Source organism: Panthera pardus, unplaced genomic scaffold (genome assembly GCF_024362965.1).
Source record: "Panthera pardus isolate Hobbes unplaced genomic scaffold, ASM2436296v1 HiC_scaffold_17, whole genome shotgun sequence".
In the NCBI taxonomy this organism is placed as follows: domain Eukaryota; kingdom Metazoa; phylum Chordata; class Mammalia; order Carnivora; family Felidae; genus Panthera; species Panthera pardus.
The window spans coordinates 98,863,643-98,891,098 of NW_026526732.1; the positions used below are offsets into that span (position 1 = coordinate 98,863,643).

The window sequence follows — 27,456 nt, forward strand, 5'->3', positions numbered from 1 at the left end:
CAGAACAGATGTCAATTAAGGAAAGTCATCAGAGAGAAAGAAGGACAGTACAAAATGATAAAGGGATTAATTGTCCAAAAATACATTGTCTTAATGTGCCTGACAAGAGAGCATCATGTTCCGTGAGGCAAAACCTGATGGAATTTCAAGGAAAAATAGATGAATCCACTACCATAGTTTGAGACTTTACAATCCCTCTCTCAGAAATGGATAGATCCAGAAAGCAGAAAATCAGTAAGGATATAAATAAACTCAACAACATTATCTATCGACTGGATGTAATGAACATCTATAGATCATTTAATCCAGCAACAATATGCATTTTTTTTTTCTGAAGCCCACATGGAACATTCACCAATAGAAACCACATTCTGGTCCATAATACACACATTTACAAATTTAAGGAATAGAAATTATACAATGTCTACTCTCCCAGACCACAATGGAACTAAACTAGAAGTCATTAACAGAAAGATAACTGGAAAATTCCAATATTTCAACATTAAAAAGGACACTTCTAAGTAACACACGGGTCAGAGAGGAAATCTCAAGAGAAACTTACAAATATTTTGAACTAAATGAAAATGAAATCACAATTTACCAAAATTCCTAAGATTCAATAAAAGCAGTGCTTAGAAAGAAGGTTAGAGCATTGAAATGTATATATTAGAAAAGAAAAAAGATCCAAAATTAATCATCTAATTTTCTACTTTAGAAAACTAGAAAAAGAAGAAAAAATAAACTCCAAGTAAGCAGAAGACAAGAAATAATGAGGATTAGAGCAGAAATTAATGAAAGTGAAAATAGGAAATCAACAGAGAAACTCAATAAAAGCAAGAGCTGTTTTTTTTGAAAAGATCAGTAAATTGATAAGCATAGTAAAAGAGCAATGAAATACCACTACACTCTATTAAAATGGCCAAAATCAAGAACAATGGATAAACCAAATACAGGTGAAGATGTGGGACAACAGGAACTCTCATTCCTTATTGACCAGAATGCAAAAACGGTAGTCACTTGGAAGACAGTTTACATTTCTTACAAAACTAAACATGTTATTTCCATACAATCTACCCTTTGCACTTCTTGGTATTTACCAAAAGGAGCTGAAAAGTTATGTTCATACAAAAACTTGCACATGAATGTTTATAGTAGCTTTATTCTTAACTGCCAAAACTTGGAGGCAACCAAGATGTCCTTCAGGAGGTGAGTGGATAAATAAGCTGTGGTACATCCAGACAACGGAATATTATTTAGCACTAAAAACAAATGAGCTATCAAGCCATTGAAAGACACAGAGGAAACTTAACTGCATATTATTAAGTGAAAGAAGCCAGTCTGAAAAATCCTGCATACTGTACAATTCCAACTATATGGCATTTTGGAAAAGGCAAAACTATGGAGACAATAAAAAGATCAGTGGTTATAGAGGGTGAGGGTAGGAGAGTAGAGATGAATAGGCAAGGCACAGAGGATACTTAAGGTGAGGAAATACTCCATCTGCTATTATAAGGATCGATATACATCATTAGACTTTTGTCTAAACTCATGGAGTGTAAGACACCGAGAGTCAATCCTAAAATAAACTGTGGATTTGGGGTGATTGTGATGTGTCAACGTAGATTCACTACACTTCCCTGATCAATGTTGTTGCTAACAGGGGAGGATAAGTATGTGCAGGGGAGGGGGGACAGGGAGCATATGAGAAATCTCTGTACTATTCTATACTCTGTACTCACCTCCCAACCTTGTTAAACCTACAACTGCTCTTGAAGTTTTTAAATAAGAAATGTTAAAACCAATAAGATATCCCTAAACTGTCTTCTTATTTTTAGTGTCTTTGGCTCATTTTCTGGACTAAACTTGCTTCAAAATTAATTTCCTTTCATATAGTAAATAAGCACTAGGAATCTTTGCCTGGTTATGTTTCTTCCTTCTTCCTGGTCCTCTTAGGATTTTGTCTGAATGACTCTTCTTGTGCTTTTGTTTCTTATTATTGCTGTTTATTTACTTGACTCATTCTCTCAAGCTCCATATATTTATTGTTAACTCTTTGAGGACATGTACTTAAGCTTAAAAAAGTAATATTTATTTTCTCCTATAGGGGTTTAATGAAAAATCATTGGCTTAAATTGGATGAAACATTTAATTGTGGAAATGCACATTATGAGAAAAGATCTGTGCTTTTGTTCGATAGACACAGGGAAACTATTGCGTGCCACAGTTTCTTGTGTTAAACTAATAGACACCTGTCCACTTTTAATGTCTGATTTGCTTTGATCTTTTGCAAAGAGAAAAATTAGAAAAAATGTGAAGTAGAGAGCAGAATTTATTTTTTTTAGGAGAAAGTAGAAAAGGGGAGGGGAACTTCAGAAAGAGGTTAGATTACCTGAAAAGAACTTGCCATCCCCAAGGCGAGAAATGCACAAGATGTCATATTGGAAGCATCGGAGTAACCAATCTGAACATAGTTTACAGCATGATCTTCCTTCCAGGTACAGTCACAGCATCCAAGCATGCTTCTCTTTTACCCTGTCTCTAATACTTATTAAACATTTAGTATATGCAGAACACTGTGTATTAGGAGCCATCATATTTTGTATTCTAAGCACCTTAAGTTAATTTTGCTGAGATGGATAGATAAATGATTGTTTATTCTAATTCATGATAATGAATCTGATCTGAACAGAGTTGGTGGTTAAGACTAGCGGCCATGCCATGTGTTTTGGACTATAGGCAATCCAATGAAAGATGAGCCAATTGTAAAACATAATATTTTGTTCTTTTACAGGCTTTGAAAGCTAATTGTCTTAGCTCAAATTCTGATTCTTCCATTTATTAGCTGCTTGTACTTTGAGATCATTAAGGAAGTTCTATAAGCTTCAGTTTCCTTGTTGGGTACACAGGGATACTAGCAGAACTTAGCCAATAACATTTCTGTGAGGATCAATGGAAATAATGCATTTAAAATACCCTGCATATTATTTGTACTCAATAAATACAATTAATACTAGTGTAATTAGTGTTGATCTATTCTACAATTGTTCCTATTATGGATTCCTTGACCTCTGGGGCAGACATTTTTGAGTGGATAGTTAATGCTGATACAATTTGAATTTATTAACTGCACTTTAATAAGCTGTTATTTGTCCATTCAGAATGTTTTATATAAATAGAACTGTCCCAGGCCTGTGAGTCCTTTATATAAATAGAACTGTCCCAGGCCTGTGAGTCCTTGGTACCAAGGACATACCAAGGACAATATAGCAAACTCTCTCCATACTTAACAGATCACAGAATCCCTAATCTTGATGATCTTTCCATCTTTATCTTCATTTTTAAGTCAGCTATAAATAATATGATGTGTTCAAGTATATCTTATAGTTCATTAGGTATTTAATCTGAATACAATATATAAACCAAAAGAGTGTTTTTAAAATGTAGTTCTGGAATGTTAAGTCTTCTAAGTATGTCAACAGAGTTACTCACAATCTCTTCACTGTGAACATATGATACTGATTGAAGAAGTGAGGGGTAGGCTAGTTTAATCAACTAAAATGGTTAATCTTACTATTATTTCTAAAAATGAGGTTTCTGTGAGGAGCACCTTATTGGCTTCTACTCAAGCTTATTAAAATTATCATTGATGTTAGGAATAGCTAAAAAGAAGTTCAGAATTCACATTTGATGTCCAGGTTATTTAATAATGTCTTTCCTGCCACACGGGTAGCTAGATGAAAATGATTGCAACCACAAGACTCAGGAGCAAAAGCGAAGTAGCTCCCTTGTCAGTGAATATAGCAAAACATTTAGGAAAAAAAAGAGAGAGAAATTCCATTCTCAGATGGCAAATTAAATTTTTTTTATGATCTATAAATGATATAGAGTATCTAATTTCAAATATCATTTATCTAATTTTTTTAATGTTTATTAATTTTTGAGACAGAGAGAGATAGAGCATGAGTTGGGGAAGGGCAGAGAGAGAGAGAGAGAGAGAGAGAGACAAAGAATCCAAAGCAGACTCCAGGCTCCGAGCTGTCAGCACAGAGCCTGACTTGGGGCTCGAACCCACAGACCACGAGATCATGACCTGAGCCAAAGTCTGAACCTTAACCAACTGAGCCACCCAGGCGCCCCTCAGATATCATTTATTAAAAAATAAACTACATTAGCCTAGAGGCAAATAACATTTGTCCCAATATGGCAAACTAGCATACATGCAACCCCTCTCCACTTCTGATACACACAGCTTTCACAGCTGAGTAAGCAAATCTACAAGTTTGGATTGGGTAGGTAAATTAACTACCTTTGCGTAAGTTGAAGAAGGAACCTTCTAGTGCAAAACTATTCTAAGCTTAGAGATGGAAGAAGCATGATTTCTCACTAATAAATATGTCATTTTGAAAATACTGATCCTAGGAAGTACATGATGTGTGTGGGGGGTGGGTGAAGGTTTTGTAGGAGATAATGAAGGAGGTAAATCATTCCTAAAGAAACAAATTTTAATATTTTATTTTGGTATAATATATGATTGTTATACATTGTGATTTCAACATTAAATTTTGGTAGTGTCATCTTTCCTGAAATTATTAAGCTTTAGGAATTTTCTTAGAAGTACTGAGAAATTTAGCATTCAGTGGTTCTCAAAATGTGATCCCTAAGCCAGCAGCATGCACATTACCTGGGGACTTAGTAGAAATGCATGCTTTTAGGCCCCACCCCAGAACTACTGACTCAGAAACTGTAGGGGTAAAATCCAGAAATCTGTGTTTTCATGAGCTCTCCAAGAGATTTAGATGAACACTAAAGTTTGAGGACCTCTGGTCTCATCCAATTCCTTGGGAAAAGTATAGGACTTGCCAAAAAGTATAGGACCAAACACAAATCATTAATTTAAGTGATGTGTATGTCATTGATGCTTTTTCCAGATCCTTTCAGGTCCTGTCTAGCTATTTTACTACTTTGCTTAATTAGAGAACAATGCCTGCTCCTTTCTCCATACCTGTTCCTTTCTCTGTGTTAACAACCTTAAGCCCAACCTCATTTTGGTCTTTAAGATGGATCTTGATCATAGTCCAGGATATTCAAGTAAACTCTAGATCAGTAATTTGAAGTTCAGTGTCATGACGCTCATTGACAATCTGACTCGCCAAACAGGCTAGTTCTACTTTGTGTAGTTAGCAAATTGAGTTCCTATTTCTAGAAAAGAGTAAAACATAAATGCCCCTCTTTTCATATTCCCACCCCTTCCCACTGAGGATAGAATGTCTAGCCAAGCATGTGCCTCTGACCACTCAACTTATTAGCTACTCTGAGAGAATGGATTGATTAGTAAGATTAATCAGAAAGGAAGTCATTGAATGGCCACTTTTCACTACCATGCAAAAATACTGTGTGTATTGGTAAGAGGATGAATAATGGGGGTGGGCAGGAAAGGTGGGTGGAGAGGAACAGAGGTACTGCAGGAAGCACCCAACAGATACTTACATCTAAGCTTCAGCACTACTTTTCAGCCAAACCCTGAATGTGGTGAGGAATGGCTGCCATGGTATCAGGTGCTTCCTTATCAGAGAAGGCAGAGGAATAAAGCACAGAATTCAAACACTAAATTGCACTCCCTGAAACCCTAATTTGCAGATCTAGTCCCTGTTTTGTTCTCTGAATCCAGATTTCATCCTGGATAACCAAATATGTCCAGTCTTGAAGGACTGCTTCTGCTCTGATAAACACCCAGATTAACTAGAATATGTGCTAGAAACCCTGTCATGAGCAGGTCCCTGTGGCCAACCATAACTTTCTACGCCAACCACTCTCAGATGAATTAGCAGTATAAAAGCTCTACTTACCTGCCTTTGGGACATCTTACTCCTTGTTAGTACTTCCAAATGTTGGATTATGTTTTAGACTATCTACTGTGGTCTCTTGTTATAATTCCAATGTTCTAAGTTTTTCACTCCTCTCATCCTTCCAACTAGAGTAGTCAAACTCTCCCCATGTGTCATTAGAAGTGATTATAATTCTAGCTCTAGGCCTTAGATCTCTCTTTACAATTGTGCTGTAGTTATTTGGTCCATGTCCGATCTTATTTTGAAATACGGTAACTTTGGCAAATGACTTTGTGAGAATGCCTCATCTTTGAGTTTGTGTTTCTATCATGAAAGGCCATCTGGATAAGAAGAGCTCAACAGATAAAACACTTAAAGACTTTATCAAAAGTGTCTTTGGTTGTTGCATTTAGCCTAATGCAGTTTTGCAGTTGCTACCATCTTGAGAAATTTTGGTAGGTATTATACACATTTTTATCCACATCATGAATGTGAAGAAGTATTTAAGAAACACAGCCAGCATCCCTCAGTGGGGCACCTGATTGGCTCAGTCAATGGAGCACACAAGTCTTGATCTCAGGGTTGTGAGTTTGAGCCCCATGTTGGGTATGGACATAACTTAAAAAATAAAAATCTTTATTTTTAATTTTTAAAAAAGTGTTTAATATTTATTTATTTATGAGAGAGGGAGACAGAGTGTGAGTGGGGAAGGGGCAGAGAGAGGGAGATACAGAATCCAAAGCAGGCCCCAGGGTCTGAGCTGTCAGCTCAGAGCCCAACACAGGGCTTGAACCCATAAACTGTGAGATCATGCCCTGAGCCGGTGGGACACTTAACTGAATGAGCCACCCAGGCGCCCCAAAAAATAAAATATTAAAAAAAGAAAGAAAGAAAGAAAGAAAGAAAGAAAGAAAGAAAGAAAGAAGAAAGAAAGAAAAGAAGAAAAGAAAAGAAAAGAAAAGAAAAGAAAAGAAAAGAAAAGAAAACATAGCATCTTGGATTTGAATCAGAGGTATTCAAAGAAAGATCTCAGGAAAAGTCTCATTGGCTATTTAAAATATACAATAAAGGGGTGCCTGTCCAGCTCAGTCATTTAAGCGTCCAGCTTCAGCTCAGATCATGATTTCATGGTCCATGAGTTTGAGCCTGGTGTCGGGCTCTGTGCTGACAGCTCAGAGCCTGGAGCCGGCTTTGGATTCTGTGTCTCCCTCTCTCTCTGCCTCTCCCCCACTCACGCTCTGTCCCTCTATCTCTTTCAAAAAATAAATAATTAAAAAATTAATTTAAAAAATAAAATATACAGCAAATAGCAAAATAAATATATTTTCAGCAGGGGAGAGTCATTTATTTTGTGTTCACTAGTACAAAAAAAAAATAAGGCTAAAAACTGCATTTTCTCTTCTCTCTTTCTTTTTATTTCTTTTCCCTCTCTCCCTGGGCAATCGTACCCAGTGTAATTATCCAGTTCAATGGAGATTACTTTCTTTTTTTTTTTTTTTTTTAATTTTTTTTAGTGTTTATTTATCTCTGAGACAGAGAGAGCGAGCGCGCGCGCGCATGAGTGGGGGAGGGGCAGAGAGAGAGGGAGATGCAGAACCCCAAGCAAGCTCCAGGCTCTGAGCTGTCAGCACAGAGCCCAACACAGGGCTCAAACTCACAAACCGTGAGATCACGCCCTCAGCCGAAGTCGGATGCACAACCGACTGAACCACCCAGGCACCCACAATGGGGATTACTTTCATATCTGTCTCATTGTCCCCCCCTGACCTCCACATACACACCATTAATGGCTACATACAGCTGAGCATCTCATGGACATCTGAAACATAAAACAACTGCACATGACTCATCCTTGTCACCCCAAGTGCAACATACACCAAGCCCGCTACTCCTTCTTTATGCCTTATCTCAGGTAAGAAGACCATGAGGTCTTCCAAGCTAAAACCTCAGACATATCCAACACTCACCCTTTCTTTCAATATGAATCATATATTTGGTTACCATGTTTTTTTTTCTGCTTCCAAATTATTTAGCCATTTGGTTCCCTCTTATTCATCCTTGAGTGCCTCTGCATTAATTCTTCCCCCACTAACAGTTCCTTGGATTTACTGCAATAGCCACCTCGTTGAACCCCATGTCTCCACTCTTCCTCCCAACCAATTCTCAGCATCACTTCCTGGACTTCTTTTTTGCAAAATCATCATCATCACCAATCAGTCACAACCATAGTAAAGGCAGGTCCCCCATACTTCAGAGACTTCAAAGATTTCTCACTGCTTCCAAGATGAAGTCTAAGCTTTAGTTTGACACACAGGATATATAATTTGGCTCTGAACTTTCTTTTCTGACATTTACTCTTCCTTCCTTGCACCCCCATAAACATTCAGATCAAACTACACAAACCTCTTCATTGTTTTAGAAAAATGGCATGCCTTGTATACGTTTCTTGGTATATGCTTTCTCTTGTGTCTAGAGTATATCCTCTACTTCATTTTACTGACATTCAGTATTTTCTGAATGTGAGAATGGCTTCTCACATGCGATTATGTTTTTTGTGACTCTTTGCTCACTAAAATGTGTTCCCGGAGGGAAGGGAATATAAGTAAACTATAGGCATCTAGCAAACAATAGACATTTAATTTCATTGACTACATAAATGAATCCAAGGCAAATGCGTAGTAATTACATCTATAAATAAGGATTTTTGTGATTTTAGAATAAAGTTGATAAATCAGTGAGTAGTAAATTGTTCAAGAGATGCATACATTTAAGAAAGGATGAAAAATCTGGAAAGATACCATTTTTACTCCTCTTTTCCTTGCAGAATGAGGACAATCTTGATTCCACATGGAAAGCAGCCCAGAGAATGCTACTTCACATTCCTATCAAAGAAATTATGTCATAGATTTCCCACATATAACACCTACTCAATCTCCCATGAGTAATGTCAGGCACACTTCTTTTTTTTTTTTAATTTTTTTTAATGTTTATTTATTTTTGACAAAGAGAGAGACAGAGCATGAGCGGATGAGGGGCAGAGAGAGAGGGAGACACAGAATCTGAAGCAGGCTTCCGGCTCACAGCCGGAGCCTGTGCAGGCTTTCGGCACAGAGCCCGATGTGGGGCTCGAACACACAGATCGCGAGATCATAACCTGAGCTGAAGTTGGACGCTCAACTGATTGAGCCACCCAAGTGCCCCATACTTCTCCTAAGTGAGAGATAGATGGTGACCATGAATGCCACACAGAAACACATGTTTAGGTCTTTGATGATATTAAGAAATAACTGATAATGGTATTGTGTTTACATTAGAAAAGAATCCTTAAATTTTAGTGATACAGAGTGAAAACACAGGTGTGACAACAAAGACTGCTTCCCAAATAATATGAAATGGTGAGGTAGTTAAGAGTGTGCTTATGGTAGCTTTAGCTGGTGTGGATGCATGTTTAGGACAGATGATGGATAATGAGCATTTATTAAAATATCTGTCCACTTTTGTATGTGTTTGAAATTCTTTCAATGTATTTAAAAATGATTTTCCATCATGAGCAATGCCTACCCAATTGTGAACGATTAAAGTGACATTAAATACTTGGTATTGCTACTTGTGATGCACTCTGGAACTTTCTATTTTTATTCTCCCTTATTCTATTAAAAAAAAACATAATGATTTAAAAAAAAACATAATGTGGGGAGTCTAGGTGGCTCAGTTGGTGAAGTATCCGACTTTGGCTCAGGTCGTGATCTCGTAGTTCGTGGGTTCAAGCCCTGTGTCGGGTTCTGTGCTGATACAAAGATTCAGATTCTGTGTCTCCCTCTCTCTCTGCTCTTCCCCTGCTTGCATTCTCTCTCTCTCTCTCAAAAATAAATAAACATGAAAAATTAAAAAATACATAATACTGACCCACTAAATTTATTTGTTTTTGCTAATGGGTAATGGAAAACACTGTTTTGTATAGTGGAATAGTTCTTCATGTGTTCATCTCCCTCCTTCCAGTGCTCACTTTAGTTTTCTCTTATTAAATATCAACCTTCTGCTAAGGCTCCAGACTTTGAAGTACCTCATCTCCCTGATGTCACTAATTTTGTCACATGGCAAAATATGGCATCTTAAAAAAAAAAAAAAATGTGACATCTTAAAATTATGTCCCTGACTATATCTTTGAACAGAAACATTACTTGGACCAAAACAGTGTTGTTCCAGGCGAAGAAACTGTCCTTTATTCAGACTTGACCCTGGTGTAAAAGGAGAGTCCTGAACACCCACCCTTCCCTACATTCCACCCTGCGTGCCAGCATCTGCACTCTCCTTGTTTTCTTGGCTTTTCCAGCCTTATGTTCTGATTATTCCTTAGCTCTACAACCATAAATAAATGTCCAGATTCATAGACTCTCCAGGCATCCAAGTTGTTCCCTGACTTATGTTTAGATGGCCTGTTTTTCAGATTTTTAAAAACTGAATGTCATTCTGTAGTTTTAAATACTTTTCCATTTACCAAGGTCATTTTCAATCTTATTTTCTACGGCACAAGCTAGGCTTCCTGGGATGGTGCCATCTACAAAAATATACATACTTTTTACATGGCAGAATTCCACAGGATGATAAAGTTGAATACTGTGGTCCCACTGAACCACCTTTTTTACTGTCTCCTCAACATAGTGACACTTTATTTCAAGCCTCAAACCTATTTCAACTGATCAAATAAATGTAATAAATAATGAACAGCTGAGTAAAACTAAGTTCTTGAGAGTAAACCATATAGATTATCTAAAAAGTGACAAATGTAACAGTTTGGGGAAGACGTAATAGGCATTCATCTACAGTACTATATTTAAGAACCATAAGCCTTGGTAAAAATTAATAAATAAGCTTACACATTATCTTATCGTCTCACCTTCTATAATTGTTCTTACGTGTTCACATAATTTCCACAAATATATGTCATAATCCTTGAGGCCTGTTATCCCTAATGTGAAAGATGGTATTTGATGTATGATGATGTAATTTAATACCATGCATAATGAATTAAAAGCCAACTCATCTTATTTCTTTAGTATTCTGACATAGGAAGATATAAAGACAAATAACTTCCAGGCACAGAAAAAATAATTTGTTAAGTACTTTAAAAAATGCACCTACAAATGGTTTTTGGTGATTATATATTGACTAATGTTTAGAAAAAAAAACCTGAAAAAAGTAAGAAAACTTGAGTTAGAAGTTGCTGCTGACAAGGGGTGCCCAGTGACTCACTTGTTTGAGCATCCAACTCTTGATTTCAGCTCAAGTCATGATCTCACAGTTTGTGAGTTCGAGCCCCGCACTGGGCTCTATGCTGACAGTGTGGAGCCTACTTGGGATTCTCTTTCTCTCTCTTTCTCTGCCCCTCCTCTGCTCTCTCTCTCTCAAAATAAATAAATAAATAAATAACTAAATATAAAAAAAATAAAAAGTTAATTAAAAAAAGAAGTTACTTTTCATGAGAAGGTGAAATTACAACTCTGGCTTCGGTGTGATCCTTTTTCTCCAGGATTACCTCAACACTGAAGAAGCTTGACCCTTTGGGACAACAAAGCTGTTCGGCTCATCCTGTTTGGTTATCTTCAAATGACTAATACTCTCAACACCAAATCACCATCAAGAAACATTTCAAGATGCTCTTGACCCAGCAACAAAGCCTTCTTACCACCTATGTTCTTTGGAATCCAGTTTCATTGTTGCCTTTGATCATGTTTGTATGAGGCAATCATGGTAGCATCCCCTTTAAGGGAACCAGTTTGAATCTTCTTTCCACATTTTGAACCACTGCCAGGTTACTAAAATGATTTGAAAAAGAAAGAAAGAAAGAAAGAAAGAAAGAAAGAAAGAAAGAAGAAAGAAAGGGAGAGAGAAAGAAAGGGAGAGAGAAAGAAAGGGAGAGAGAGACAGAAAGAAGAAACAAAAAGAAAGAGAGGGAGAAAGAAAGAAAGAAAGAAAGAAAGAAAGACTGACTTGAATTTGGAGAAGTCAATATGGAGCCAGATGTAGAAAAGTATGCAACTAGTCTAAAATCCACAATTTACTGTGGATAAGGATCACTCCTGGTTGCCACACTTTAAACACATGTTTTGCCACTAGCCAAACTGAGGTGTATTGCTATGGTAGTAGTCAGAATCCCAAACGTTTTTAGGATTCCCTGATTTGAGATAAAGATAACTTAAAACTGGCCTCTCATGTTCATTATACATTCAGAAATCTCACAATCGCTAAAACCACTGCATTTAGGAGTCCAATAAGAGGAAATGGGATGCTGTCCTTTTTACAAATGGAAGAGCTATAACTCCCTGCAAGTGACAGCCCGAGCAGAACCTTGGCAGCGAGAGGAGCTAGAGCAGCACCTGCTGCCCATGGGCCTGCCCCGCACACCCCCCACCCCGCGCCATCATTCCATTCTAGCCAACTGGTAATCTCTGGTTTTCTTTTTTCTTTTCTTTTTCTAAATGTTTATACTTTTGAGAAAGAGAGAGACAGAGCATCAGCGGAGGAGGGGCAGAGAGAGTGGGAGACACAGAATCCAATGCAGGCTCCAGGCTTTGAGCTGTCAGCACAGAGCCCAACGTGAGGCTTGAACTCAGGAACCATGAGATCATGACCTGAGCTGAAGTTGGACACTTAACTGGCTGAGCCACCCAGGTGCCCCAAACGTCTGGTTTCTGATTTTTTGGAACTCACTCAAAAACATTTTAAGCTAGATGATATTTAAACATGTATTTTACCTTCACATGTTTCAAGTTTTAATTTGCAACATCTGGAAATCAACCTCTTTCTCAAACTTTGAGTTTACTGGAGATAACTACATAAACTCACTTTAAAAATGCTAGTCCTACTATGTTAATATTTACCTTGTGCCCTTTTTTCGAGGGAACCCAAATTACAAAGTAAACATCTTTAATATTCAACTACTTCTACAAAGTATCAAATAATTATTTTCATGTATTATAAAGGAAATCAAGTACAAAGAAGTTCAGTGTCAAAAAGTGTTTTGCCAGAAGATAGAAGTACATTCAGGTTTTCACCTTCCCTCTGCTCTTCCTTTTATGTTTATCTAATTTTATTTTAAAGCAAGGCCTTTCATCTTATCATGATTAGAATTCAAAATATTCTCTAGTTTTTCCTCTGGAAATCAAATGAGATTAGCACTTACAGTCAGTCCCTTCCCTGTGCCAAGCACTGTGAAAACACTTGATAGAACAAAGGTTGTTTAACTCTGATTCACATAAAACACATTTTAAGAAATGCTTTGCAAAGCTCAATGCACATTATGTTATACTTAAATTAGCAAAACAAACAACGGAATTTTCTTTTGTCTTTAAAAAAGCAGTATTATATTCTGCTTGGGGGAGAACACAAAACTCGAACCAAGTGTGGACTCCCCTGTGGACTAAAACTGCAGTAGGTGACTGATGTCAGCCTTCTGTGAATGTCGCAAGTGATCTCAACAAGATATCAAAAACAGGAAGAACCAGAAAACCAGTTAAGTGGAGGCATGCAGGCAATATTTTTGAATAACCAGATATGACAAAAACATAATGTATGAAGAGGACCTAAAGGTCTTTCTCCTGTCTATGTGGAAACCAGAAAACCTTAAGTTTTACAACTGTAACCTGTTTTACCTGTGACACAAGTATTTGGAGAATTGCTTGCAAGCATGAATCCTCTCTCTAGGGATTTGTATATATAACTCCTGTAGCTAACAAGCTTTGGAAGAGTTCCTCAAAGCAATCTCAAAGACTGTTTCCTGGGCTATGGTCCTCAGTAAGACAATAAATAAAGCATTTACTAACCTATTTTGAGCTTGGCTTTCTTTCCGTTGACAATTTGGCAACCACAAAGACCCCAGAAGAGACAACCACTTTCTCAGCTGCACTCCACCAGGAAATGGAGCCTTGGTACTGGCATGGCCTTCTGTGCCCAACAGTCTCCTTAGATGGAGTATAATAAATAGACTAAGTTCTTCCTGGGATCTGGACCTCCCAACTTGGTAGATGGTCCAGAGCTTATTCACTGTTGTTTCTTTTCTTTCTTCTGCAAAGTCAAGAAAAGATGCCATTCCGTGTGTGACACGGGTTTCGGGTCTTAACGGTTCTTTCTTTCTCCTACAGTCAGGAAAGAGTGCCATTTTGTTCCTAACACAGGTTCCTGGACCCACACGTTGTCTCGTTCCTCCTGCATCATTCAGAAGGGGGCGCTGTTGTGTGTGGAGCACAGGTTGCAGTTCTGTGGGAGAGACAAATCTTCATCCCAGAAATCAAAGATTCTTCATAATTTTGTCAATTTGAATACTCGATGCTACAATGACATACATGAGATTCTGAAATCCAGACTCAAGGGCCAGGAGCTCATCTCATTGGAGAGTGCAGACATTAAGTGTATGCCCTGCAGTGGTCTGGTGGGGATTCCCGCTCATAATACAGATAATTTAGCTGCTCTGCCGAGGGATGCACGAGAGAGTTGCTTGCTGAGCATTCGGAGCACTTCAGATTTCACCAGGCTAACTGGAAAGAAAACTGGGACACAAATACCATCTCTGCTTGAGATTCTCTCTCTCCCTCTCTCTGTCCCTCTCCTGTTCTCACAGGGGTGGGCGGGTTCTCTCTCTTAAAAAAACAAAACAAAACAAAACGGGTGCCTGGGTCGCTTGGTTGGTTAAGTAGCTGATTCAGCTCAGGTCATGATTTCCAGGTTTGTGAGTTTGATCCCAACCTCCGCCCCACCCCCACCCCTGCAAGCTTTCTGGAGCCTGCTTGGATTCTGTCTCCCTCTCTCTCTGCCCCTTCCCTGCTTTGTGCTGTCTCTCTCTCAAAAATAAACATTAGAAAAAAAATTAATAAAAAAAACTTAAAAAAACGCTAATTGAGGTTTGTTGGTTTAATTAAAATAGGATTTTTTTTAGTTGTCAACATTGAATACAATACTTGTATTCTACCTTGGTTTACTAAAACTCAAATAAGCTCATCTTACCTCTGTTACAGAATTTATCAGCAAGAAAGATAATTTAAAAAATGATAGCTGATGAACCTGATAAACATCTCAATTTTTTTATTAATAACAAGTAGATAGAAAAGTTTATAAATTTTTCAGCAATATTTGTGTCTGCTTAAAGTATGTCCCCTGATTTTGTTTGTTTGTTTTGGTAATTTAAAACTTTCGAGTTTACTAAGTTAAATTATATGAAGGATAGCCACTAAATACCTACATCATTTTCAAATAAGACAAGATACTAAAACATTAATTACTAACATAGGTTAGTTATCTACCTTTGACTTCCTAATATAGAGAAACTAAAGATACTTGGGTCTATTAAGAAACATATTTTGTACCATGCTGATAAATTTGCTACAAGAAGGCATCTTTCTAAAATGTATTAAGTGTATTCATAAATTCGTTCATCTAAGAAATACTGGTATGACAAACAGTTCACAATTGCTTAGTACTTTAGTTTTCACAATGGCCATTTTTAGATAATCTTCATGGCTGTTGCTGTATGGGCCACACAGAAAGATCACCAGAGACATTCAAACTGAATCAGGAAAATCTATCAGACTGCACTGCCCACCCTCACTCCATCTGAAGATGCTTCGAGCCAACATAGAAATCATCTCACTGATAGCACTCAGGACTCAGACATTGAATTTATAATTTGCCCCATTAACCTGTGCTTTTCTTTTCTTTCTTTTCTGTTCTTAGTAAATCTAACTGCTTGCACAGTGGGCTAACTTTGAGAACCCATCTGTAGGACCACCTCTTGAAATGAGACAACTGTTTAACTGAACTGACCTGTTCCCAAGACTAAGACTGGTTCATGAGCTATGAAACAGACTTCTTACCAGGTCCAGAACAGTACAGTTAAACTCCAGCTAAGAGGGAACAGTGTTGATCTGTGATGTTATTCTAAGGAAAAAAAAATCATCAAAAGGGAGGAGAATGTTAATTTGTAACCACACCACAAGGACTTTTGGTGAAAATTGATTCCAGATATGGGACATATTTGTGTGGCTGACTCCCCATGAGGTTAGATTAAGTCAGGGGGCTCCACCATGCCAGAATAAGCTAATCATACCAAATATCAGGTTTAAGTGACCCAACACCCAGTCTTGGGGAAATGTTAGCTAACTGGTTTAGTTCTGATATTCTTGATTTAAACTTATTTTAATGTTTCTAGCTAAGACATTAGCCTTTTTACTGTTAACATATTTACTATACAAATTAACTTCTTGTTGTGTGCACGGCTCTACTCAGACTTGCACTGAGCTAATGATGGTCAAACGTCTGGATACTATAAATAATATATACCGTTCTGTATAAGGTTTGGCAGTTTATACCTAGACACAATGAAATACCTCAGGCTATAAAATTCCTAAACTTTAGCAAATTTAGAAGTTTGCAGATGGTTATCCTTTTTAAGACATATTTGTCTCATTTATCTGACTAGGCATGAACCTTCCTAGTGCCCTGGGACAAAGAGATACTTGGTCACCATTGTCTGCCATAAGCTGCATTTTGACTAAGAGGGGAAATGTGCACGTAAACTGCCGTAGGTAACTGATGTCCACTTCTGTGAATGTGTCAAGTGACCTCAATGAGATATCAAAAACGGGAAGAACCAGAAAACTAGTTAAGTAGAGGTAAGCAGGCAGTACTTTTGGACAATCAGATACGATTAAAAAAAAAAAACAAAAAAAACAAAAACAAAAACAAAAAAACAATGTATTAAGAGGACCTAAGGGTCTTGCTTTCCTGTCTGTGTGGAAATCAGAAAACCCTAATTTTTGTAAATGTAACCAGTTATACCTTGTGACACACGCATACTTGGAGAACTGCTTACAAGCATGTACACCCCTTTCCCCTTTTTGTAAATATCATCCCCTGAAGCTAACAAGCTTGGGAGAAGTTCCTCAAAGCAATTTGAAAAAAACTGTTTTCTGGGCTTTGGTTCTCAGTAAGACAACAAATAAAGCATTTACTAACCTATTTTGAGGTTGGCTTTCTTTCAGTTGACATCCCATTTATAAAAACACATCCAGTTCTGAGCTTTATCGTAGACCCTTATTAACTAGAACACTTATTTTAATGTAATGAGTATCTAATTTATTTAGTCTTAGTAGTGAACCAAAATAAAATTTTGATAGTTTGTAAAGCTACACACACACACACACACACACCAAAAGAACTTTCTTTAAAAAATGTGGTCTACTAGGGGAGCCTGGCTGATTCAGTCACTTAAGTGACAGACTCTTGATTTGGGCTCAGGTCATGATCTCACACTTCATGAGGTAAAGCCCTGCACTGGGCTCCATGTTGGGTATGCAGCCTGCTTAGGATTCTCTTTCTCCCTCTCTCTCTCTGCCTCTCTCCCTAGCTGGAGTACATGCTCATGCTCTCTCTCAAAAAACAAATAAATAAAAGTAAAAATTAAAAAAAAAATGGTCTATTAAATCTAGTTGAGTGTCCCTGGTAATCGAGACACATAAAGATTGTTAAAAATTTTTATTCCTACAGCTAGAAAAAAAGTGTAAAGGTAAAATGTGTTGATATCAGGATGTACCCTGAAAGTTGTTCTCTAAATTAAGTCCCTGATAAAAGGTTCTTTTTATTTTGTTTGGGGGGTGGGATTGGCTTCCCCCCTCCCATTTACCTCTTTCTAATTAAAACAGTGGAGACCATTCTATCAAATTCATTTTGTGAATTTTGTCATAAACACTTTGTTTGTTGTGGATATGTGACAGACATGACTTGTATTGGCCAAGCCATTCTAGTTCAGTAATAAGGGAATGGTAAGTTCCCATCTAAATATGTTCTGGTGGAATTTCCACCCCTCCTAATTCCCCACTGTATATGTTCTAGGACTCCCTAGAAGGTTTTACTATCTTGGCTTCCTCATGGTACCTATTCTTTTCTGCTCTGGCCCCCTGTGGTAACGTGGCCAATCGCTGCTCACACCAAAACTGGTAGATATACCTCATTGTTGTTCAGCGTAGAGTCTGCAGTTGTAGCTATAACTTAGCGTTAGCAGAGACGCTGCTGTTGAAAATGGGAGGCTGTGTGCTGAGGGTCATGGTGAAGGCACCCATGGCGGCGACCCTGACACTGGACTCTCCATGTATCATCTGTGGAGATTTTAGGGAAGTCACTCTTCTGTTGCAGTCCCACATAGATGACTGACATTGCTAGACAATCTGAATGACTTTACATATGGTCACCACTTCCTTCCCTTGTGCGCCAAGTTTCTCTGAGCTGAATTTGAGCAGCTCTACTCCATTTTCCTTCAGAATGAATTCTTCATCAGGGGTTTCCTTTTCTTCCAATATATGTATCCTCAGAAAACGGATCTGTTGGACCTGTAAAGATGTCCAGATTGTAGGGTAAATGTGGCTGAAATTTAAGCTAGGACTCCTGCTGCATTTATCCATCCATATTTTTTAGTACAAATGGCTATTTAGATACCTATAATATGTACATTTTAATGTACGGATTTATCTAACTACAGTTAAGGAAATGATAGAATGCATACACAGACTACTTATCAGGCAACTCTTCTGTGCACTTGCTAGACACTAGGAGTACATCAAGGCACAAATTAGGACAGACTTTGGGTAAGATACACATTTTTGCTGTTAGTTTGGGCTATTCTTAAAACACTCATGAAAATTTGCAGCAGCATCTGATTATCCAGACATTCTCTTTTTTTCCCTTACATCAATGTTCTACTACAACCTGAATACTTGGAACAAAGTAGGTTCCCAGTATGTGTGTTAAAATGAGCCAGATTGGATTCCAGTGGCAGAGGAGTGGATTACCCTGTGCCTAGCAAAATGGATCTTGAGGCTGTGAGTAGATAAACCAGCCCAGTGAAGCTGGCTGTCTTCCCCCATCTGACTGTGGTGCTGTTGGCCATTTGCATTTCTTCGTGCTTAGTTCTTTGTTTATGAGGTACCAAGTACAGTCGGGGTATCAGCAAAGATCTCCTCATCTCCGAGGTTGCCTCGCTTTTCATGGGCTTTGGAGTCCTGCTTCTTGCTGCTCTGGGTTGTCATCTACATACGAGCTCCCAAGGGTTCCAACCAGAAGACTTCACCAAATTCTCACTTTTGTAAATTATTATTATTTTTTTTTACTACTGCTGGAAGTGTCCTATTTGCTGTTCAGAATAAAGGCATATGTGTGACCATCAAAAAACAAACAAAAAAGGCAGATTGTTGAAATAGATTATTATGGGAGAAATGTCTCATTTGGCATGTTGCATTTTGTTAACTCAGAGGAGTTTTCATCTCTATATCTCTTGCTTCAGTCTCTCAATGCTTTCAGCTCAGGTAATTTCACCTCATGTAATTCTTTCCCACAGGCAGGGCACACGTTTACTCCTTTCAGTCCCCTTTCATCTTTAGTCCAATTACCTCAGGTTGGTCTTAGTATGGTCACAAAAGTAAAACCTTATCTATTTTCCTTATCATTCCATTGAACTAGGTTTTTGTTAAACATCTATATTTATGGTAAATGGAGAAAAATTCAAGATTTTTCCTTAAAATTATACTTACCTACTTAAATTATACTTACTTACATTTGCCTTTAAAACAACACTACTTAATTCCCAATACACAGTATTTGACTGCATCTTAATCTGTGATATAAAGGGCATTTTTTTCTAGAAAAAAATGCATTTTGAGTTTTAAATAACTTTCAGACTCTAGATTATTTAATGTCACTAATTGATCTAGTACAAATGCACCTTAAGAATATTTTACACAAGCTAAATGCTGTAACATTATACAAAGGTCAGCTATCAATTTTTTAACAAAATTTCCTCTATTTTTCAAAGTGCCAAGTTATTTAAAATAACTATATATTCCAGTAGAAATAGAAATAGAGAATGAATGTATATGATATTGTGCTTAAGGGAGAGTATTGTCACTGGATATCAAATATGGATAAATTATTGTATGAAATATAATTGCTAATCAAAAATAAAACCTAAAGTGTTTAAGATATTATTTCAAAATTCATAAACATTAAAATGTGCATAAATTTAAATTCATGATATAAAGCTAAGTGAAAACGTATGCTTAAATGGAGAAATGCATATATATCTGAAGATAAAAAACAAACAACATACAGTATATTGATGTTTGTACAAAATTAGTTAATATTTATTTATTAGATCTAAAACCAGGCTAATTTGGAAGAATACTTCTTTGATAACATTTATGTATACAAAAATTGACTCTTTGGTTTATAATTTCATCCTTTTAATTTTAAGTATTCTAGAACCAAACTGACTATTAAGACAAACTTTTTTTCAAACAGTATCACATGTAGTTAATGTGAAACAAAGACTCTTCTTTACATCCCTTGGCCAGTCACATTGAGTTAACAGATATTCACGAAAGACAAGTATCTGTGGAATAAGAGTTGAATAACTGGATAATCTGGAGTAAAGTTAAAGTTGAATGTAGCCAGAGTTCAACTTCTTCCTTGCTTATCTAGATCACACTAGATGTCGTCTTGGTTAAACAAGGTCATTTGCTTCCATAAAAAGTAGACTGCCAACATATACCCATCACTCAACACACCACATTAGAAATGTGGCTAATCCCAATCATAATAGTAGAGAGATACCAGCATGTTCAGGATGTAGGCACTTCAACTATTCTGAAGACATCTGCCCAAAACTACCTTGAAATTGTACCTATCTTTTTGAGTTTCTGCGTACAAACGAATGTACGATGTAGAGAGTAAAAACTGCCTTACCAAACTGTAATATGAAAGTACATCTAAGTGCCATTATCTTTCCACCAATATTGATATGGGGAGAAAAAGTATTTTGCTTGAAATGATTATATCCATAAAGTTGGATAGTGTCTGTTTAAAACTTAAACTCTTGAGTAAATTATCTGAAGTATTACGTGCTTACTCAGTCTTAACCCTGAGGAATTTCTCAGCCACAGAAACTTTGGAAAGTATAGATTCTGAAATACAGATGTTTCTGGAGGAAAAAATAAATAAAAGGGGAAAAAAAGGTAGAAGAATATAAATCTGTGCAAAAGCCCAAGCTACTTGTCACAGGTAGATGAAATAAAGCACCCTGCACTTCTCAATTCCACTAGGGAAAGGAGCGATTCAGGGACTATTTAAAAGCTATCTATGCTTCCAGAAATGATGGCAGTGGCTGTACAAAAAAGCAACAAGCTTTTGCTTGTAATTAAACATGATTAAAACTAGTCTATGCAATTTCAGCTTCAAAGTTATCTTGCTCTACATTTTAGGGACTCCAATTTCAGAGCTGCCTAAAGACAATTAGCCCATTATCCCCTTAGCCCTTTATCCCCTTGACCCATCTAAGAGACAAAGAATGGGTAATATTAAAGTCAATTTGGTTTGGTTAGCTATGGGTTCTGCCTTTGGTGAGTGGGTAAAGGACCATGGTTCATAATTACAAAAATGACTTTCTAAGAGCAAAATGAAAAATCTCTTTCATTCACTGGACTCCAATTCTAATGATTTTTAATAATTTTATACTAATATATGAAGATTATACAATTGCCAGAGGATTCTGAAAACTAACCCACTAGCAATTAGGTTTTTTTCATTGCAACTGAATTTATCTGATTATAAGGAAATGCACATTCCAAAGGTCATTTAAAAAATGCAAAATTTTTGTAAATACAACAGTATTTTTGTAAATACAACTGGCTACTTTTCCTGTTATTATTTTTCAAGAAAGAAAAATAACTTTCCTTCTCAATTTTATTTTTATGATATTAATTTATTAGGAACTGTGCTAAATTTCCAATCTATTACACAGCTTTCCAAAACAATGGGACTCTTATAACAATAAGATTATGAGTCTTAAAACCCACTTTTATGAATAATGTTAAACTGAGTTTATATTCTGGATTTGTGTTTCTAAAATGGTATTGCTGTACAGTTACTGGTATATTTCTACAATTTGTAAAGATAGAGCAAAGGAGAGAGACAACTTTCAGGAAAGGTTCCTCAATCATGGTGGAGTAGAAGCCAACAAGGTATGGTAAGGTATAGTACCAAACCTACAGGGGGCACCTAGGTGGCTCAGTTGGTTGAGCGTCTGACTTTGGCTCAGTTCATGATCTTGCAGTTCATGAGTTCGAGCCCCACATCGGGCTTGCAACTGTCAGCATAGACCCAGCTTCGGGCCTCTGGCCAACTCCCCCTTGTATCCCTCCCCTGGTCACTTTCTCTCAAAAAGAAAAAAAAAAAGGTATTAAAACTACAGGCTTTTGTGTTTAAACCCAGTTATACCAATTCAGAGCCATGCAACTCTTGGAAGATTTTGTAACTTCTCTGAGGACTAGTTTTCTCATTTGCAAAAAAGGATGTACGTACTTCACAGGGCCATTGTCAAGAGTTAAGGGGATCATATATTTAACATTGAGTTCCATTCCCTGCCCAGCTTCCTAACCCAATGGACTGCTTTCCCTAGCACAAACACAGGTTAAATTCACTTATGGTTCCTTTTCCTTCTTTTTGTTGTCACAGGTTAACCAGCACAAGATCAAAATGGTGGCCTAGCAATTAAACCTGGCCGGCTAAGTTACAATCGGAAATTAATGTCGATTTCATTCCCTATCTCACCTACTATGATTATTTTAAGCCCCTGCGTGTCCTTGTTGTCCAGTGGAATTCAAGTAAACCTTTCTTAGCGGATTACTGTTGAATCAGAAAATATAAACATTCTCTCATTTGATTCTCAATAGTTCAGGTGAGGCCAATATTGAACACATTTGGGAGGGATATGACTGCATGTTAGACACTTTAGCACCATTACCTTTTAACTGTGTGAGTTAGGGGCCTTACCTCTCATTTATCACCTCAATCATCACCTACAAATAATGAGGACAAAGGTACCGCAAAATAATTGTTGTGGGAACAATAGGTTCTATAAAAGTGCTCAATAAATGTTAGGTTTTATTTTCCCTACTGTCATGTTTTCTCTTGTCATGTTCTTATCATGGTATTTTAATACTATGGACAATTATTTTAATGGCTGACATTTTAAGGCTGTTCTTTTAATTTAATGACATAGACATTATTTAACTTAGTCTTGAATTTTTAAAACAACATATTGGCCACACTGCAGCTCAGAAGCTGTTAAATAATATATTTAAAGTCTTACAGAAACACTTCACACTTCTCAAATGATCCATTGTTTCTTGAATTCTGTACTTTGTGGATGAAGTAAAGTCAAGTTAAATCTCTTTAATGGATGTGGGCCTTTAATTTCATTACTCTAAGAAAGGCAAAGGGTATCTTCTGATGTAAATATCATCATCAGATTAAGATATCGAAGGATTTAAAACTTTCAACCAGGCTTGACTGTCATGGAAGAAATGGGCCAGATACCAATTCTCAGTTTCATCACAGAACTTTTATGAAAACAGTACACAGTCATATTGTATTTGGCACAGCGTAAAAAAGATCATGGATTTTTGTAAGCAAAACACTAAGCATTGCCATACTAATCCAAGATAAAAATTTAGGCAGAAGTTTACAATTCAAGTTTCCCAAATATCTATTGCTTGCTCTAAGTTTCAAAGAAGGAATGGTTACAAAAGTTCAGCAGCTGACTGGTGAGTGGAATATAGGCTCCCTTGGTCCAGAGTGGAAAGAAAGACAACCTGGATGGTTTTCAAAAAATTAGGAAAAGAAATTCCTACCATGTACTATATGAGGCTGAGAGTCTGCAAACACCTCAGTTAAAATGAAAGATGTGCTGAGCTATATAACTTAAATTGTACTGCTGCTGCCCAACCAGTTGCATATGTTCCACAGGAAAATTAATAAAACACTAATAAAATATAACAAGTTACCCTGTAGAATTTAAAGATAATTAAAACCCAAAAAGGCTTTGTCCTATTTTCTCATAATGTGAAGATATGAGAACCCATAAAGATATATTATAAAGGGCCATTGAGAGTATAATGATCCTTTTTTCAAGGGAAAGGCTTTAGAATGAATGCTTAAAATCCATACACCATCTCTCCACTAAAGTTTCTATTTTGAGACCTAAGTAGATCTTCAGTCCGAAGAAAACAATTACATTTTTTTTTACCACTACCATTTAAAAGTCATGTGTATAGAGACATTCCATCTACACTGCAATTAAGTACAACTAACTTTATCACACAGAACTTTACTGTATACATTAGTACACTGGTAAACATTTACATCATACCCCCAAACTCTGTCCCTATAGAAATCTATTGGCATGTTACAAAAACCATCCACAGGGTTCTTTGGACAAATATTTATAGTTACAGTCATTTGTATTTTTAAAACTATTTGAAGTTACAGTATTTCACTTATTTTTGTGTATGAAGTTTCCAAACTTCTGCATAAATCCTCGGAACTTGTTTTCATTTGGCTGGTATGAGTGATATACACCAGTATTGTAATTAAGCAGTGGGCTGGACCTGCCATAACTATTGCCCACAGTTGTGGATTTTATTTCTGGGCGATGCACACCAGTATTTGGCAGGTTGCTTGCAGGCTGAATAGAGCTTTCAATCTTATAAAATGGCTCAAAACGACTGTAAATGCGCCTGTCAGTTGAGTGAGATCTTAGAAGCTCATTGGGCTTTGGTCTTGGAGAAGAAGCTGGTTTTCTTTCAGGAGCAAGAACTGTATTAATCTCCTTTGAATCTCGGTATTGGATCTGTTCGGTGTTAAATCTAGGGGCAGAAGCATCACCTGCCCTTTCCAAGAACTTGTTCTCAACTGGACCTGAAGAAGGTATTGTTTTACTACCTTCCTCGGATGGAGAACTGATCCCCTGGGATGGGCTAACTGTTACATCTTCCTTACTCTTGTGAATACTGCCTTGAGAGTTTGATGAGGAAGAACGCTTTCTTCTGGGAGATGAATCAATTTTTGGCTCTGACTTCTTTGGTTTTTGATTCTCTTCAGCCTCAGAAACTAACGTGTCAGAACTGCTACACATTCTATAAAAGGCAGGTGCTTTATTTTTGGATAGATTTTCTTTCTTTTCTGGGGTAAGGCTAAGTAATGACCTTAACTTCTGAGACCCCTTTTTCAAAAAACTTGGCGAACCTTTAACTTCCTTTTTTGAAGTCAGTTCTTTGCTAGGTTCATCTTTATTCATTTCAAGCAAAGCAGCAATGGAAATTGACTTGGTGGTAGTGCCACTCGGAGGGTCTCTCTTGATGACCTCCCTGTCCTCTTCCGCGCTCTGAGTCACATTGTGCATGCTCTTAGAACTTTTCAGCAAATCCTCTTTGGGTTTTTCTGGTTGTCTAACTCGACTCCTGGTGAGTGTACTATATACATAATGCTTACTGTGTCCGTGATCTAAATTGGCTTTTGAGTGGTCAAAGAATGGAAAACTTCGCCTTTTGAGCAGATTCTCATTTTGTTGATTCTTTGGATTTTCTGTCTGCTTATTTACACACAAGGATGTATATAAATAGTTGTTTGACTCTGGATGGCCATTTGTAGTTTGATGTAAGACAGCTGAGTGGTTTTCGGGAACCTGCAAGGTGTGCATTTTGGGTGCCTCCGACTGCAATGGGAGCTTCGGAGTTGATTCCGGCAAGGGCTTGTCTGTCACATGCTGTACACTCGTAGGGGTGTCCAGGACCTCCTTAGGTGTGTCGCTTCCCTGGGAACCGACGACAGTTGAATTTGAGGAGCCGGTTGTACAACTGTTAACTTCCTGCTGCTCAGGTAAAGTGGGTTTAAACACAAAAGAGGAACGAAGCCGAGAATGAGTATAAAGGGCGTTGGCTTTCAAATTTTCAGAACTTTCATAGCCCTCAAACCGGTCACCTAGAGCCGATCCATTTGAATCAGGTGCAGCTTCTGAATGATCATTTAAGTAGGATTCGATTCTCCAGTTACGCAAGAACGACTTTGTGGTATGTTCAAGGGTTGGCATTCGTTGTTGCAAAAATCGAATATGATTATCTGTCCCGTTAAAAGACCGCCGCACATTTGAGTTCCTTTCTGCGAGATTTGTTGTTTTTCTCTGGGCAAGCCGATCAGCAAAACTCTGGGCAGGTGTATTACGGTGACCTGCATAGCCGCCTCGTGATGAGGACGCCACACTCAGACTATCCGAAGGCTTTTTCCAATTACCTGGAGGATTGATGTTTCGATTCAGAGCCCTGTTAAGCAGCAGGTATGGTGTTGTTTCTGGCTGTTCTCCAGCATAACTATGCCTCTTCCAATTTTCATTTATTTGACTGGATTGATACTGACGGACTGTATTTGGACCATTAAAATTTGGAATAAAATGAGGCTTGTAGCCATGATTTCTTATGCTATATTTGTCATGTTCATTTAGAGTGTATATCCCTCTGTTTTTGAAGTAACTAGAGTCTAGTTTGTGAATTTTGTCCTGTCTGCCAAAAAGGTTTCTTTGGCTGGAAACAGAAGCTAGTGAAGAAACTGAACGCTGGTAGGTGCCATTCTCCCAGAGTGATTTGCCATGCTTCACCCTTGCTGATTCTTCCTGGGCGAATGGACTGGGGACACAGGATCTGGCATAAAGAGTTCTAAATTCTTCATCAAAAGACTCAACAAGTTGTCCTGTGATTATCTGAACCATGCTGAGGTGAGCTTTCTCAAACGACCACATGTAGCTGGAAAAGAATCAAAATGGGAAAATTTTAATTTTGCTGTTAAAAGATTAAGGACAATATATAAATCCACTAAGCAAAATTTGTCATTTAATGTCAACAAGAGTATTTTTTGCTTGTTTTCCTCAGCTACGACAATTTAGAACATCTTCAATCGTTACTTGCTTGCAGTCCCTGGAACTCCCTACTCCCCCATTTCATAATTAACATTTTTAAAAAATGTTCTTAATGTTTATTTATATCTGAAGGAGAGAGATACAGAGCATGAGTGGGGAGGGGCAGAGAGAGAAGAAGACACAGAAGCCAAAGCAGGCTCTGTCAGCACAGAGTCCAGCGCAGGGCCTGAACTCACAAACCATGAGATCATGACCTGAGCCAAAGTTAGACGCCCAACCAACTGAGCCACCCAGGTGCCCCTAAACATTTTTTAATGTATATTTTTGAGAGAGTGAGACAGAGTGTGAGCAGGGGAAGGGCAAAGAGAGAGGGAGACACAGAATCCGAAGCAGGCTCCAGGCTCTGAGCTGTCAGCACAGAGCCCGATGTGGGGCTAGAACTCATAAACTGCAAGATCATGACCTGAGCCAAAGTCAGGTGCGAAATGAGCCACCCAGGTGCCAGCCCCCATTCATATTTTAAATAACAAAGCAATTCAAGTCCTGGCTTTGAAACTACCCATAATTTTTGACATTACTTTCTACAAGTCCAAAGAAAAACCTGGTGTACATTTTGCACATTGCCTACTAAGATGTTATGGAATAAAAAACATTGTATTTTATATAGAGCATCCTGGCAGAATGCAGGCAAGCCAGTATCAGTAGGAAAGTTGAGAGACCTGGCTTCTGCTGAGCTATCCACCCACATGAGCTTGGGCCTCAGTTTCCTCATGTCCAAATTGCTAGCATAATCCTACCATTCCTTATAGTTCTAGAATGTTAAAATGCAAGATAGGCCTTTGCTAA

General features: G+C 37.6%; 1 protein-coding gene and 1 pseudogene across 1 annotated transcript in view; one reads left to right on the forward strand and one right to left on the reverse strand.

Annotated features, from left to right (window-relative positions):
- The first annotated feature begins 18,676 nt into the window (after window positions 1-18,676).
- LOC109271823 (transmembrane protein 258-like) lies at window positions 18,677-19,064 on the forward strand (annotated as a pseudogene).
- A 916-nt stretch (window positions 19,065-19,980) lies between these two features.
- FAM83B (family with sequence similarity 83 member B) overlaps window positions 19,981-27,456 on the reverse strand; it is an 89,820-nt gene continuing 82,344 nt past the window's right edge. The window contains exon 5 of the mRNA XM_019457450.2: window positions 19,981-26,497. Within this exon, the coding sequence (XP_019312995.2) occupies window positions 24,196-26,497 (2,302 nt within the window). The 3' untranslated portion in view covers window positions 19,981-24,195. The remainder of the gene's footprint in view (window positions 26,498-27,456) is intronic.